General features: G+C 40.7%; 1 protein-coding gene across 1 annotated transcript in view; it reads right to left on the bottom strand.

The window, feature by feature from the left end:
• Positions 1–3,158: 3,158 nt before the first annotated feature.
• The window catches only part of LOC134660655 (uncharacterized), a gene marked incomplete at its 3' end in the record, with an annotated part of 109,700 nt that continues 98,805 nt past the window's right edge, over positions 3,159–14,053 (bottom strand). Inside the window, exons 3-11 of the mRNA XM_063516431.1 lie at positions 13,859–13,995; positions 13,296–13,473; positions 12,419–12,561; positions 12,210–12,310; positions 11,624–11,792; positions 7,271–7,397; positions 5,113–5,277; positions 4,934–5,016; positions 3,159–3,810 (exon numbers count right to left, since the gene is read on the bottom strand). Of these exons, the coding sequence (XP_063372501.1) occupies positions 3,159–3,810; positions 4,934–5,016; positions 5,113–5,277; positions 7,271–7,397; positions 11,624–11,792; positions 12,210–12,310; positions 12,419–12,561; positions 13,296–13,473; positions 13,859–13,995 (1,755 nt within the window). The remainder of the gene's footprint in view (positions 3,811–4,933; positions 5,017–5,112; positions 5,278–7,270; positions 7,398–11,623; positions 11,793–12,209; positions 12,311–12,418; positions 12,562–13,295; positions 13,474–13,858; positions 13,996–14,053) is intronic.

Here is a 14,053-nt window from a genome sequence, read left to right as displayed (position 1 = left end):
TACGATTGGAACTTCTTCCACACCCTACTTATTCACCAGATTTGGCTTCGTCGGACTATCACCTCTTCCCGAAACTGAAAACATTTCTCTTAGGGCGAAATTTTAAGTCCGATGAGGAGGTTATATGGGAGGTCAATGCGTATTTTGAGGCCCTTGAAGAAACGCACTTCCGTGAAGGCATAGAGAAGTTGCAGACTCGTTGGGACAAGTGCGTAGAACTTCGGAGGGATTACGTAGAGAAATAAAATAAATACATTTGCAATATTATTATTTTTCTCAAAAATGGACGGCAAAGTCGACGTTGCCGGTTAAAAAATAGGTCGCGAAGTGCGTTGTTTATGGTCATTCAAAAAATTAAAAAGTTAAAAACATTGCAGTCTCGATTTCGATCCCAAGGTCGTCCGTTTAAAACGAATCCTCAGCCTGCAAGTAGCTACTTCCGATCCTCGACAATAATGTACTATTTTGATATGAAACCAAGTTACTTCTCAAACAACCCTCGTACATCTCTGTGCACTCCATAGGTACTTATATTTAAGAGGTTACTAAAGTAATTTAAGAGATGCGCGTTTACTCACAGACCTCACGCAGTGCCATTGCTGTCTCAAGTTTAATTAATGCTTGTTGACCTTACATTATTTAAGTGAATTATCTATTCAAAACATAATATCTGCTACTTGTATTCAGCACCTGTAGACTAGAGTAATGCAAGACCTACCTTATTTTTTGGCCGTGAGCGTAAATATTACAGTGCAAAAAACCTAATTTGATTGGCCTTAAAGTCGCCTTCATCCCATTATGAAATTTATATTGTACACTACGAACATTTAATGAGAAATAAAATAACAATAACCCCAATTAATTTAAAAGGCCCTAGGTACCTATTTTACGTTTTTGTTCATTACATAGTAAATTACGTACCTAAGCATTTTCGCTGTGGTGAGGTGCGAAATTCTGATGCGCGGCAGCAAATTATTAGTTTAGCGACCTTAGCGGCGTTGGATAACGACAAATTTAATAAGAACCTATTACTTACACGGTCTTGTGAGAGTGAGACGTATGTCCTTGCACTAGCTCGTAAAGAGCAGTATCTACACCAGTTATAAAAATTTAAGGCGCCTATCAATCACTTCTTAGTAGTACTTAATCACTTGTTATAATGTATTATCTAGTTTTCTTAAAACTATTAGGTAGTATTGGTAGGTTTGTGTTCGTTTCAAAAGGACATTTAACAAACTTTTACATTTTCTATTTTAAATAACTATTTAAAGTTACTCTGTGTAATACTCAGTATTTCTCGGTGTGACGTTTCTTGATATTTGATGCTTAATAATATTTCTAAATTATTTTATTCGTTTATTATCACGTCTACATTTAATTATTTAATTTGACACAGCTTTATACGTACTTGTTACTTCACTATCATCATCGAGTCACGAAATGATACGTATGTCCTACTGTGCCATCCAGTCGTTATCAAAAATATTTGTTAATATGTCTTTAGTAAAGTAATTCTGTGCGTGTTTATTGTAGCTACTGGCTTGATGAGTTCACGTGGCGATGAGACGAAATGGACGAAGTTTGATTAGTGACTCCCTGCGAGACCAGGCGTCTCATGGACAACATTAGTGACTCCCTGCGAGACCAGGCGTCTCATGGACAACATTAGTGACTCCCTGCGAGACCAGGCGTCTCATGGACAACATTAGTGACTCCCTGCGAGACCAGGCGTCTCATGGACAACATTAGTGACTCCCTGCGAGACCAGGCGTCTCATGGACAACATTAGTGACTCCCTGCGAGACCAGGCGTCTCATGGACAACATTAGTGACTCCCTGCGAGACCAGGCGTCTCATGGACAACATTAGTGACTCCCTGCGAGACCAGGCGTCTCATGGACAACATTAGTGACTCCCTGCGAGACCAGGCGTCTCATGGACAACATTAGTGACTCCCTGCGAGACCAGGCGTCTCATGGACAACATTAGTGACTCCCTGCGAGACCAGGCGTCTCATGGACAACATTAGTGACTCCCTGCGAGACCAGGCGTCTCATGGACAACATTAGTGACTCCCTGCGAGACCAGGCGTCTCATGGACAACATTAGTGACTCCCTGCGAGACCAGGCGTCTCATGGACAACATTAGTGACTCCCTGCGAGACCAGGCGTCTCATGGACAACATTAGGTTCTGTTTTGTCTTTACCCATTGAGCGCAATGTAGGTAGTCGATATTGGCCCGCGTCGCATCGCGGGCCCAAACACGCTCGCTCACAGACAGACACATACACAATTACACATGCCTGGCAGTCAGTGTCGAGGTTCTCTCTCGCAGAGATCGGTAGGTACCCACTCGCCATTATGAGGGTCGATTAATGGATGGAGCAATGATATGAGAGATTCTATACGATGACGGATACATTATGCATATACATTCAATCACTAAATTATTACAGTAATCTTAGTAATCTATCTACAAATAAATATGAAAATATTAAAATTAAATGAAAATCATTAAAATAATTTGATATGCTTAGTTTGAGACGTATATTAAATAATATATAAATATCTAATTAAGTTAGTTAAATAAACACTGGCAAAGTGTAGGTAAGTTGCTTAATATATATGACAACTCTATCTAAGTAAATAATATTAATAAAATGCGGAAACTAGTCTATACGATATTATTTTCAGCATGACTTTTTACATGCTTTTAATATACATACTAAAAAGTTAATTGCACTGTTCTGTTGCATAGTTGCTACTGTCCGTAGAGCGCGCAGGCGCAGCCCGCCTAGGTCCGCCTCCGTCCTGTTCCGACCACTCACTGGTGTACGCAGGGCAGGTAAGATGAAGGGCAGTCTCTTCTAATTCGTAGTCAAAACGACTGACTCCAAGATCAAGAGAGGTGAGAGGGTTCATCTGGACACGAGAACATTTACCGGAATTTAGAACTATTAGTACCGTTTTAACGAATTTCACATTGTAATTTGTTTACGCGATCTTTGGTGTTCACTGTGGGCAGTAATTGGAATAATAAATATTAACGACCGTTAACTACATAGACGCGGTGCGCGTCGGATTAAATAGAACACTCGTCACTGTCCCTCGCGTAGTCGTCGTCGGTCGCGGGCGCGGGCGCGGGCGCGGGCGCGGGGTCGCGCGCGCCGCGCCGCACCGAGCCCGCCACCACGCCCGTGCTCACCTGGCTGAACAGCGCGCTGCGGTTGAGGCGGCCCGGCTCGCGGTGCGGGCTGAGTCGCTCCGCCACCGCGCGCTCGTAGTTGTCCGATATTTTGTTGACGCCGTTCACGGGGCTCGTCGCATTGTTGCCGCCCTTGCTCGGGGAAGCGGCCGCTTTCGCTGCGCCCGCCTTATCGAACAGCGCTCCCCCTGTCGCAGCGCTGTACGGCGGCGGGTCTTTCGCGCGTACTCCGCTAGAGCCTCCTAGTAAGTGCGAGTAGAGAAAACTGTTGTTGCCGCCGAATCCGGCGTACCTGTTGTCCGTTTTTCCGTTTACCATCATTAAGCTTACGGGTTTTTCAGGGGGAACGGGTTTTTCTGGAAGGTGTCTTTCGGGTACACCATCTTTGGCTGTGGGTTGGTTCGGCCACCGGTCGGCCGCGCCGATAGTGTATATGGAGCTGAGGTTGACGTACCCGGGCGCGGCGGGCTGGCGCGCGCGCGCGCCCGCGCCGCCCGACTCGCTCGCCGTCAGCTCCTCCACGCTCGATTCCTCCGCCGCCTCGGTGTTACTCAACTCTTCTAGATTAGGCGATAAACAGTCTTCATCCGTCTCATCGTATGAGCTGCAATTAAATAGAATGGGTTGTTCACCAAATCGTGTATAACTATGAATAGTACCGTAGTAAGAATGGTTATTTGTTTAAAATATTTTTCCTTTGTTAGTGTTGCTTCATGCCAATGAGTCTCATCATTATTTACAAACAAAAGCGTTCAATGTGTTTGTGTCAAAAGAAAGGCATACATTACATATTTACAAGGGTACTGTGTTTTCATCAGTAAGGTAGACAAAGAGCCTCAAGCGCAAAAGGAATGAAACGCTAGATAGATCAATGGGAGGGCCGCGCGCGCGGCGCGGCGGCGAAAGTCGCGTGCGCACAGTCGGGAACTCCTTGCATTCGTATTCAAGCTCACTGTAAGCGGTTGTGGTGTGGGCTTCAAGAGGAAATCAACTTGAAACTCAATGCAGTAAACGTACACAGACACTGCAATTCACCAACACTTTCTTACCCTAGCATAGCCAGTTCTGTCTTCCTCCCTGATGAAAGAAATTTCAGTGTAATAATAAACAAGAATACATGTTTTATAAAAATAATAATACCTGTATTAAAATGTATATACATAATAATATAATAATGGAGATGAAAATATCTGTGGCCAGTAGTTATATAAAATGAAAGGGTAGATGTACATATTAAATTTATGATATAGGTACTGTGTTAAATATAGGTAGATAGATGGTTGAACGTAAAGTAGTCAAGTTGGAGGTGAGTATGACGCTCGAACACAGTCGATGTCTACGCTTGTTGCATTCAGAAAATATCGGCCACATACAAACAATCTGAGGCCTCAGAAGGTGCCTGTTCGTATGGACACAAGTGCGGAGCGGACTCAAGATGCTTCAAAAATGCTTTAAAGTATTCTAAAAGTTCTATTGTGCGTCATTACCAAGGGCTTCTATTCTAAAATGTCTACTTTACCACAGCGAACTGGTATTTATTTGTAAAGCTTGAGTCCATTAAGTCCTGTACTCTTGCACAACTCAAAGAAACGAGCCACACATTTCTTTCTCTCGGACTCTTTCATTATCCTATATAATTCCCTGTTTATAGTAAAAAAGGAAGTGATTATTTCGTGTATAATATGTAAATTAAAATCTCAATACTAAAGGTGATAAAATTAGCTTACATTTGATCCTGTGCATCACTGCCGCCTTCTTCTGCAACCAATAGTTCGTACTCCTCCGCGGCGAATCTATCCCACTCGGACATCTGGGAACATAATAGGTAACATATCAGTAAGTATGTGTAGGTAGGTAGGTAGGTACGAGTAAGTAAGTAGGTACAGTAAAAGGCAACGACGCTCACCTCGGAGTCTGCGTCGCGTTGCGTTGCGAACGGATCGCGCTGCTCGTGGTCCAGGTACTTCTCCAGGTTGAAGAACGTGTCGAAGAATATTGGCGTCAGCTTACACCTCTTTAGATCTGACAATGTGATCTTTCCCTCTACAGTCGGGTGCACCATATCGAGCATCTGAAATTTTAAAATCATAATTGCATAAGGTATACCTACTGTTCGTTATAACTACATATTGATTTTTAAGTTACGTATTTCAATTCTGAGTATTTGAAATGTGAGGACTGTATTTATAGCTGGTCAAGCAAATCTTGTCAGTAAAAAAAGGCGAGAAATTCAAATTTTCTATAAGGTCAAGTGAGGTAAATGCAACTGTGGGGTTATTGCGTCTCTCCGTTCTTTCTCGAATACGATTGGTCGAAACTATGCACCGATTCATTTCCAAATAGCTCAGGCATGAAACGTTGCATAGTTTCGACCAATCGTATTCGAGAAAGAACGGAGAGACGCAATAATCCCATAGTTGCATTTACCTCACTTGACCTTAGGACGATATCCCTTCGCGACTACATTTTTCAAATTTGCCGCCTTTTTCTACTGACAAGATCTGCTTGACCAAGTTTAACTACGAGTAAGGCCGCCTTTACACCTGTAAGTTTTACTTACGTAAGTAGGGACAAAGCTATTTGTTAGAATGAGATAACGATATTCATCTCTCATTCTGTGGTATGGTGTAAAGGTGGCCTAAGTAATTAAATTATGAATATTTAAAGCCGTGTCTAGAAGAGTTGGGCAAATCGACCGATTTGAACAGGGAAATAATTGGCGCCAATCTCCAATTTAATCACCAATTTAAGATTTGTGGTGATATTTGAGCCCGCTAAGTTAAAAAAGCGGCCAAGTGCGAGTCGGACTCGCCCATGAAGGGTTCCGTATTTAGGCGATTTATGACGTATAAAAAAAAACTACTTACTAGATTTCGTTCAAACCAATTTTCGGTGGAAGTTTACATGATAATGTACATCATATATTTTTTTTAGTTTTATCATTCTCTTACTTTAGAAGTTACAAGGGGGGGGGACACACATTTTACCACTTTGGAAGTGTCTCTCGCGCAAACTATTCAGTTTAGAAAAAAATGATATTAGGAACCTCAATATCATTTTTGAAGACCTATCCATAGATACCCCACACGTATGGGTTTGATGAAAAAAAAATTTTTGAGTTTCAGTTCGAAGTATGGGGAACCCCCAAAAATTTATTGTTTTTTTTCTATTTTTGTGTGAAAATCTTAATGCGGTTCACAGAATACATTTACTTACCAAGTTTCAACAGTATAGTTCTTATAGTTTCGGAGAAAAGTGGCTGTGACATACGGACGGACAGACAGACGGACAGACGGACAGACAGACAGACAGACATGACGAATCTATAAGGTTTCCGTTTTTTGCCATTTGGCTACGGAACCCTAAAAAGTGCTCTAAAACGAAAATACTAGCGTCACAAATTGGTATTTTTGCGTCCGCACCCCATTTTATCGGTAGTATCGGTTATAATCGGCGGTCGAATTCGGCGAACCACATTGGCGTTTGCGTCCGCACGTCCTGATTTGATCGGACAATTTCATTAGATTGGCGAAAAATTGTCTCGTCTGGACAGAGCTTTACGTAGTATGTTGGAGACTATTTTATAGCTCTTTGAGAAAAGGCACCACTTTGAGGAATATTACATGACAATAGTTGACTTCAAAGGGTCTGCTCAACGGGGACGGGTAGGTACCTACAGTACAGTCTCGGATTTTAATAGTTTTGTCATTTAGGGGTTGCTGTACATTGGACATTTCATTTCATAAGTACTTATTTAAGTGGAAATATCTGGGTGACCGAGCTTCGCTCTAAAAACATATAATAACTCGGAAATGCGCGTTTTTACAGAGATAAGACCTAGCTAGATCGATTTTTCGCCCCCCCGAAAACCCCTATATACCAAATTTCATCGAAATCGTTAGAGCCGTTTCCGAGATCCCCGAAATATATATATATAAATAAATAAATAAACAAGAATTGCTCGTTTAAAGGTATTAGATAGATTTAAACCAAATTAGTTTAAACCCTTAAATGTTTCAATAATTAAATATGGTGTCGGTATTAGTTGTCGGAGCGGAGCAGACCTGGCACAAGCAGTCGTTGAAAGGCAGCGTTTCAATCCCGATGGCTTCCATGCGTTGCATCTGCTCCTCGTAGAAGTACTCCAGCTCATACATGGAGAGGTACCCATCGCCATCCATGTCCATGCACCTGCAGTCATCATAACTGGTTACTGCTGTACTAGTTATAAGGAAGTACCTACTAAAATTACATTATTATTTATTCTGTCAGTTCTGGTTAACCTACCTTTTAGGGTTCCGTATTTTACAATCCTATCAGTTTCGGAAACTACTAAAACTATAAGTACCTAAATGAAAATAATTTTAATGATATGTATTTGATATAGACGGACAAGGCAGGACCCAAGGCAGGACAAATGTGCTCTCCGCTAGATCACTGTCTTGTAAATAAATCACTTTCCGCAAGTAAGTAGTACAGTTCTTATTCTGATATCGTTATAGTAACAAATACCTAGTCTCCTCTCTCGTGCTTGTTAGTTAAGGTTTTAAGTAACAAAAAAAGGTCGAACCTTTTTTTGCTTGATTAAAGCATGAAACTTGGCACAGTTGTTCCTTATATCAAAATAAGCCGATTAAGATCGGTAGCCCGAGGGAGCCCCCGCTTAAGCCCGAGAGGGGGGGGGTCAAGTAGCGCCCCGCCCGGCTTCATTCTAAAAATTCTAACAGGCCCTGTTTAGCTAATAGGTCATATTTGGTATCAATTTCGGATAAATCAATAACGTAGAATTCATTTCTGGTATAAAAAAATTGCAATTTGTAGAAAAAAAGAATAAAAAAACACAAAAAAATATTTTTTCAAGTGTAATTTTGGTTTTTTATTTATTGTCAAAATTAAACTGCTTAGTTTTTCTACATACAAAAAATATGACGATAAAGACTATTTAATGTAGATTTTAAAAACATAACTTTTACTTACCTTTATGAAAAAGAAATTGCATTAAAAAAACATATATCGTCCCGCGCCGGTGAATATCTTGTTACCGACATAGGCATCGATATAGACAACATCCGAAGTACACACTCTGGAGACCGACTAAATGTGTTGTTTATTATTGTAGATCATATATTAAAGATAGAAAGGCGAACATAATATTTGATTAGAAAAAAAAATGTGTCGTTCAGTGAAAAAGGGACCTTGGAAAAATTTATCATAGAGCCTCTCTTTTGTATAGAAGCATAGTTAATTCCAACCACTCCATGGACTCCATGGTCCCTGTTCTCAATGAATAAGAAGTAAACTGTAAGTATTATTTAATCTACTTACTTATTACATTATAGAATAATTTGCCAGTAACTGGCCGCTTTAATAACAAGCCGCTCTAAACTAAAAATGAATTCTATTCACCTATAAGCAGAATTCATTTTAGTATAAGGTTCCAAAAACTGGCCAGCTTTCAATAACTGGCCACTGGCTAGCCTAAAATGAATTTTTGATTTTGGGTGGCCAGTTACTAAAAGTGGCCAGTTACTGGCGAATTACCCTACCACACTTTAATTTTGCGTCTTGTGTCGTTATACAGTTCCTTCCCCAGACATATACATGCGTACATTTCATCATTCATGTAGTTGAATCGCGATTTTTATTCCGGTTTGCATTTACTTCTGGTCAGTTTCAACCATATTCTGACCAAAGCAGGTGTCAGACCAGTGTGGAACCCGTCGTCTGCTTCTTGCTTCCATTCCAAGAAGTCTGACGGACTGAGCAAGTTTGACGACGAACTAACGTCTGAACCTAAACATCAACCCCTCGGTACACTGCGCGTAATAGGGCATTTATATGGCTCCCTTTTGTTAGAAGTAGGTATACATTATGGAATTTAATAATAAAATAACTTAGCAGTGACTTAATCTCATAGAACAGGTATAACATTATACAACTCTTCATTTCAATATCCCGGTGTAACTTGCCTTCTTCAATATTGCACTTATTACCGATCATATAATAACATTTTAGTATTTTAGGGGAATGCTTTTAGCCACTGCTATTGCTCCATCTTGTAAGAGCTTGAATCCTTGTAGTGGTTTGGTTGAACTCTGAACAGATTCCATGCTTCGAATTCATTTTTTCTCCCCTTTCCACTGAATGCTCGAAACAGGGGTAAGACTTCCGCTCTTTTAGGGTAAATAAAAGATAGTTTACTTAGCTTATAGAATAGATAATTTTATTAGCTTAAAATATAATTCCATGACCTGGATGCAATGGTGTGTCATGTGATATAATTGTGTTTTCCACTGTGTCAACGTGAGCCCACAATTCCTGTAGTTGGGGAAATATTTGTACGCATGAATCTAGTCTAGCTGCTATGACTACGTTCGTGTCTACTGTGCGTATCAATACCTTGCAATGACTGTTTTACAGCATCTGCAACTAGGGCCATCATATTAAATGAATCGGACTTTTCATGGTTCTTGGAGTATTCGGAATCTCACGAGGAACATTACTTGTGACATGTTTCTCTACACAATTTCGCGATGGCATAAATAAGGACTTTTAACTCTTCGAAGTTTTGTCAACACAGTGTCTCAAAATGATTTACCTAGTGGTAAAGAAATGAGTTTCACTAAAAGATCAGTGGTTATAAGTGAAGCTTACCGTCATGGTAAATTAAACTCTAATTTATTTCTATCGGGCCCTGAAAAACCAGGAGTCGTACTCGTATTCCAAGCATTATCTCGATCGACCTTGTAATACTGTAAGCTCAATAAGACTTGTGATGTGGGTACTACATGATATATATCATATATATTTGATACATACACTCAAAACATCCATAGGTAATTCAGGAGGAGGATTCACGATAAACAGACAAATAAATGCCTTCTAGAATTTGAACCCGGGTTCCCCATTTAATATAAGGTGTATAAAAGTGAGATCTAAGCATGGACCCTTTTTAGCCTGGCCGATACAAGGATTCAAGCTCCTACAGGATAAGGCAATAGCAGTAAATAAATAGCATTCGCCAAAACTTTATTATACCTTTATATGATGATAGGTGAAATAACCTTGTAAAGCAAAGTAAAGTGATACTTACAGATAAAGCCGTTGCTAAATAATTAAAAAATGCCCGAAATAATTCTTTACATGAATCGACTACTGAAATAGAAGCAGCCTTATCAGGATAGGATTATATGTTTGGGGTCAGACTTTAGTTCCTCTTTAAACTTGCTCAGTCCGTCTTCTTGGGAATGAAAGCAAGGAGCAGACGACTGTTTCCAAACTGTTCTGACAACCCTGCTGTGGCCAGAATATGGTTGAAACTGACATATATACGTGAATGACGAAATGTACCCATTCATGTGTCGGGGGAAGGAACTGTATTAATACACAAGACGCAAAATTAAAGTGTGGTATAATGTAATAAGCAAGTATATTAAAGAATACTTACAGTTTACTTCTTATTAGTTAAGAACAGGGACCATGGAGTCCATGGAGTGGTTGGTACTAACTAAATACGAGTATGCTTCTATACAAACACGAGGCTGGCTGTGATAATTTTTTAAGGTCCCTTTTTCACTGACCGACACATTAAAAAAAATTGTACGCTTTTCTATCTTTATAATAGAATCTACAACAATAAACAATACATTTAATCGGTCTCCAGAGTGTGCACTTCGGATGTTGTCTATATCGATGCCGATGTCGGTAAAAAGATATTCACCGGCGCGAGACGATATAAGTTTTTTTTATGCAATTTCCTTTTAATAAAGGTTAGTAAACGTTATGTTTTTAAAATCTGCATTAAATAGGCTTTATTGTCATATTTTTTGTATGTAGAAAACCCAAGCAGTTTAATTTTGACAATAAATAAAAAACAAAAATTACACTTCCAAAATTAGATTTTATGTGTTTTTTTATTCTTTTTTTCTACAAATTGCAATTTTTTTATACCAGAAATGAATTCTACGTTATTGATTTATCCGAAATTGATACCAAATATGACCTATTAGCTAAACGGGGCCTGTTAGAATTTTTAGAATGAAGCCGGGCGGGGCGCTACTTGACCCCCCCCCCCTCTCGGGCTTAAGCGGGGGGTCCCTCGGGCTACCGATCTTAATCGGCTTATTTTGATAGAAGGAACAACTGTGCCAAGTTTCATGCTTTAATCAAGCAAAAAAAGGTCATTTCACTTAACACCCTCACTATGTAGACAAGACAGACAGTTATATCTCTCTTAATTTAGCTGATATGGCTGGTTGTGGTAGGATTGGTAACTAAGATAGTATCTAAGTCACTAATGCCTCCACAACCAGCCATATTAATAAATATAACGAGATAACGGGATGTGGGATGCCCTTGTGCTCGTTGACGAGCAGCAACCATGTGGCGTGGACATGCGCTCGGGTCGAGTCGGGTACCTGAACCAGTACTCGATGGCGGTCGGGTGCGTCTTGTCCTCTTCGGCGAGCAGGAACCACACGAACTCGGTGTAGGACATGCGTGGCTCGCCGTCGGGCGTGAGCCGGTTCTGGCTGCCGCGCGTCACGCAGCCCGAGAGCACCCGTTCGATCATACGACTTGACAGCGCTGGAACCCAATTGCGAGTTACAGAATAACTACGAAATGGTGGGGCTAACATATTTATATTCATTTAATAGATTGAGGACCCTGTTGTTTTTTTTTTTTATGATATAGGAGGCAAACGAGCAGACGGATCACCTGATGGTAAGCGATTACCGCCGCCCATGGACACCCGCAACACCAGAAAGGTTGCAAGCGCGTTGCCGGCCTTTAAGATGAGAGTACGCTCTTTTCTTGAAGGTTTGAAGGTCGTATCGGTCCGGAAATACCGCAGGCGACAGTTCATTGTTGTATGAAGACTCTTTAATCTCTTTCGAAATAGACTACTGATGTTACCTACATCTTACTTTTAGGCAAACTAAATATTGTGTCACATAGGTATGTTACGCACGCACTAAGTACTTAACTTAAATGTACACTTACCGTGGTCGTTGTGCCTGGCCAAGTCGTGTTTGTCTATGAAAAGATCGTGATCTCGGTCCAACTCCCAAAATTTGCAATAAATGACGTAGAAATGCTCGTAACTGAAATCATCAACAAACGCATTTTAACCTGTTTCTGCATAGGTAACACGTTTACAATATTTAATAAGTATATTATCTTTATGTTTATTATGTAAGTAAATCATTTACCTAAAATATTGAGTAACTTGATTAATATCTTCCTCGTCTTCTAATAAATGAATGACTTGAAGTAAATTAGATCGTTTCAATTCGGCGATTGTTATTTTACCGGACCACGATCGATTTACGCAATAAAATATCCTAGCGATCACCTGAAAATAAAAACAAGAGATATGTAATTAACATACTTTTCACATAGTCAATTAACCATAAATGAAAACGTTACGATGTTAGTTTAACGTTGCCATGGTCATAAAGGTAGTTTCAGATCGGGTTTCGGTTTCGTTTCGGCCACGTCATATGTACGTACATGTATGTATGTACGTACGTAGGTTTTTTTTAATTCCACATCGGTGGCAAACAAGCATACGGGCCGCCTGATGGTAAGCAGTCACCGTAGCCTATGGACGCCTGCAACTCCAGAGGTGTTACATGCGCGCTTCCGACCTTTTTAAAAACCTGTACACTCCTTTATTGAAGAACCCCATACTGTAGATCCTCGGGAAAATTTCGGAAGGGAGCTCATTCCACAGCCGGAGCGTCCGCGGGAGGAAATTCCTCTTAAACCGCACAGTACGCGACCATTTAGGTTCTAGGGTGTGTGGATGAACACCCTGCCGATGTGGCGAGCGGTGCGATGATAGAAAGCGGCCGTTGGCATCATGTCAAACAATTCTTCAGAGCACAGCCCATTGTACAAGCGGTAGAACACACATAAGGAGGCAAGGTCTCTCCTCAGACTTAAAGGTTCAATACCGCTTGTGAGTTTGGGATCATGGACGATTCGTACAGCGCGAGGGAGGGAGGGATGAATGCTTTATGTTTAAGTAGAAGGATGTTGAGTTAGTGGTGCATAGCCGTAGGCGGTGTTTGAAGTCCCACTCACAGTATGTACGTATCTGGAGTGGAACTCCGTGGCCTCCTTGAGGAAGGAGAGGCCGGGGTGCGTGTCCACGACGTCCTGCACTAGCGGCACGAAGTCCTCGGGCGCCAGCACGTGGCTCTTCCCGCGCGTCAGGATGTAGACGAACCGTGACGCCAGGTCGTGGCACTGCGACGTCATCCTGATGTCGAATATCTAGATTAATGTCTTTATGTCTAAATATCTGTACAACTGGATGAAAATCGACCATTTTGAGACAAACTTTTTTCGAAAATAAAAAGTATCTTATTTCTTTAATACCTATCTATTTATAAGTACCTACATTATTTTATTGATGAAAAACTGTAGATGTAGAAACTTTTTTTAACCAAGAGCACTCGTGATTTTGTGTAAAATAAAACCATTTTTTTTTATTTCTCATCACCCGTCGCTCGTGCTGGGTTTAAATTAATGAAAGTTTCTTTATGAGACAGTTAATTTCAACAATATACATAAACTGAAATGACGCTTACTGAGAAAGGCGGTTCGCAGTTGTCTGGGAATCGTCATTATATGAAGGTACGTACTCTCTCCAAAAGTTGATGAATTTGTGACCGTCGACAGGTGCATGCAGACTCTGCTGCGTGGTCAGGAAAAGAGGCATCTTCCAGTAGAGGGGACATTCGCAAGCCTTCACTATGTGTTTGAAGCTATCTCGCGGAACCTGTAACAAAATATCTCGAAATGTTTAAACTGTACGTTTATGTAGTTTTATGGAGTTT

The sequence above is a fragment of the Cydia amplana genome, chromosome Z (assembly GCF_948474715.1).
Source record: "Cydia amplana chromosome Z, ilCydAmpl1.1, whole genome shotgun sequence".
In the NCBI taxonomy this organism is placed as follows: domain Eukaryota; kingdom Metazoa; phylum Arthropoda; class Insecta; order Lepidoptera; family Tortricidae; genus Cydia; species Cydia amplana.
The sequence above is the reverse complement of the archived record's forward strand: the minus strand, read 5'-3'. Positions and strand labels throughout refer to the sequence as shown.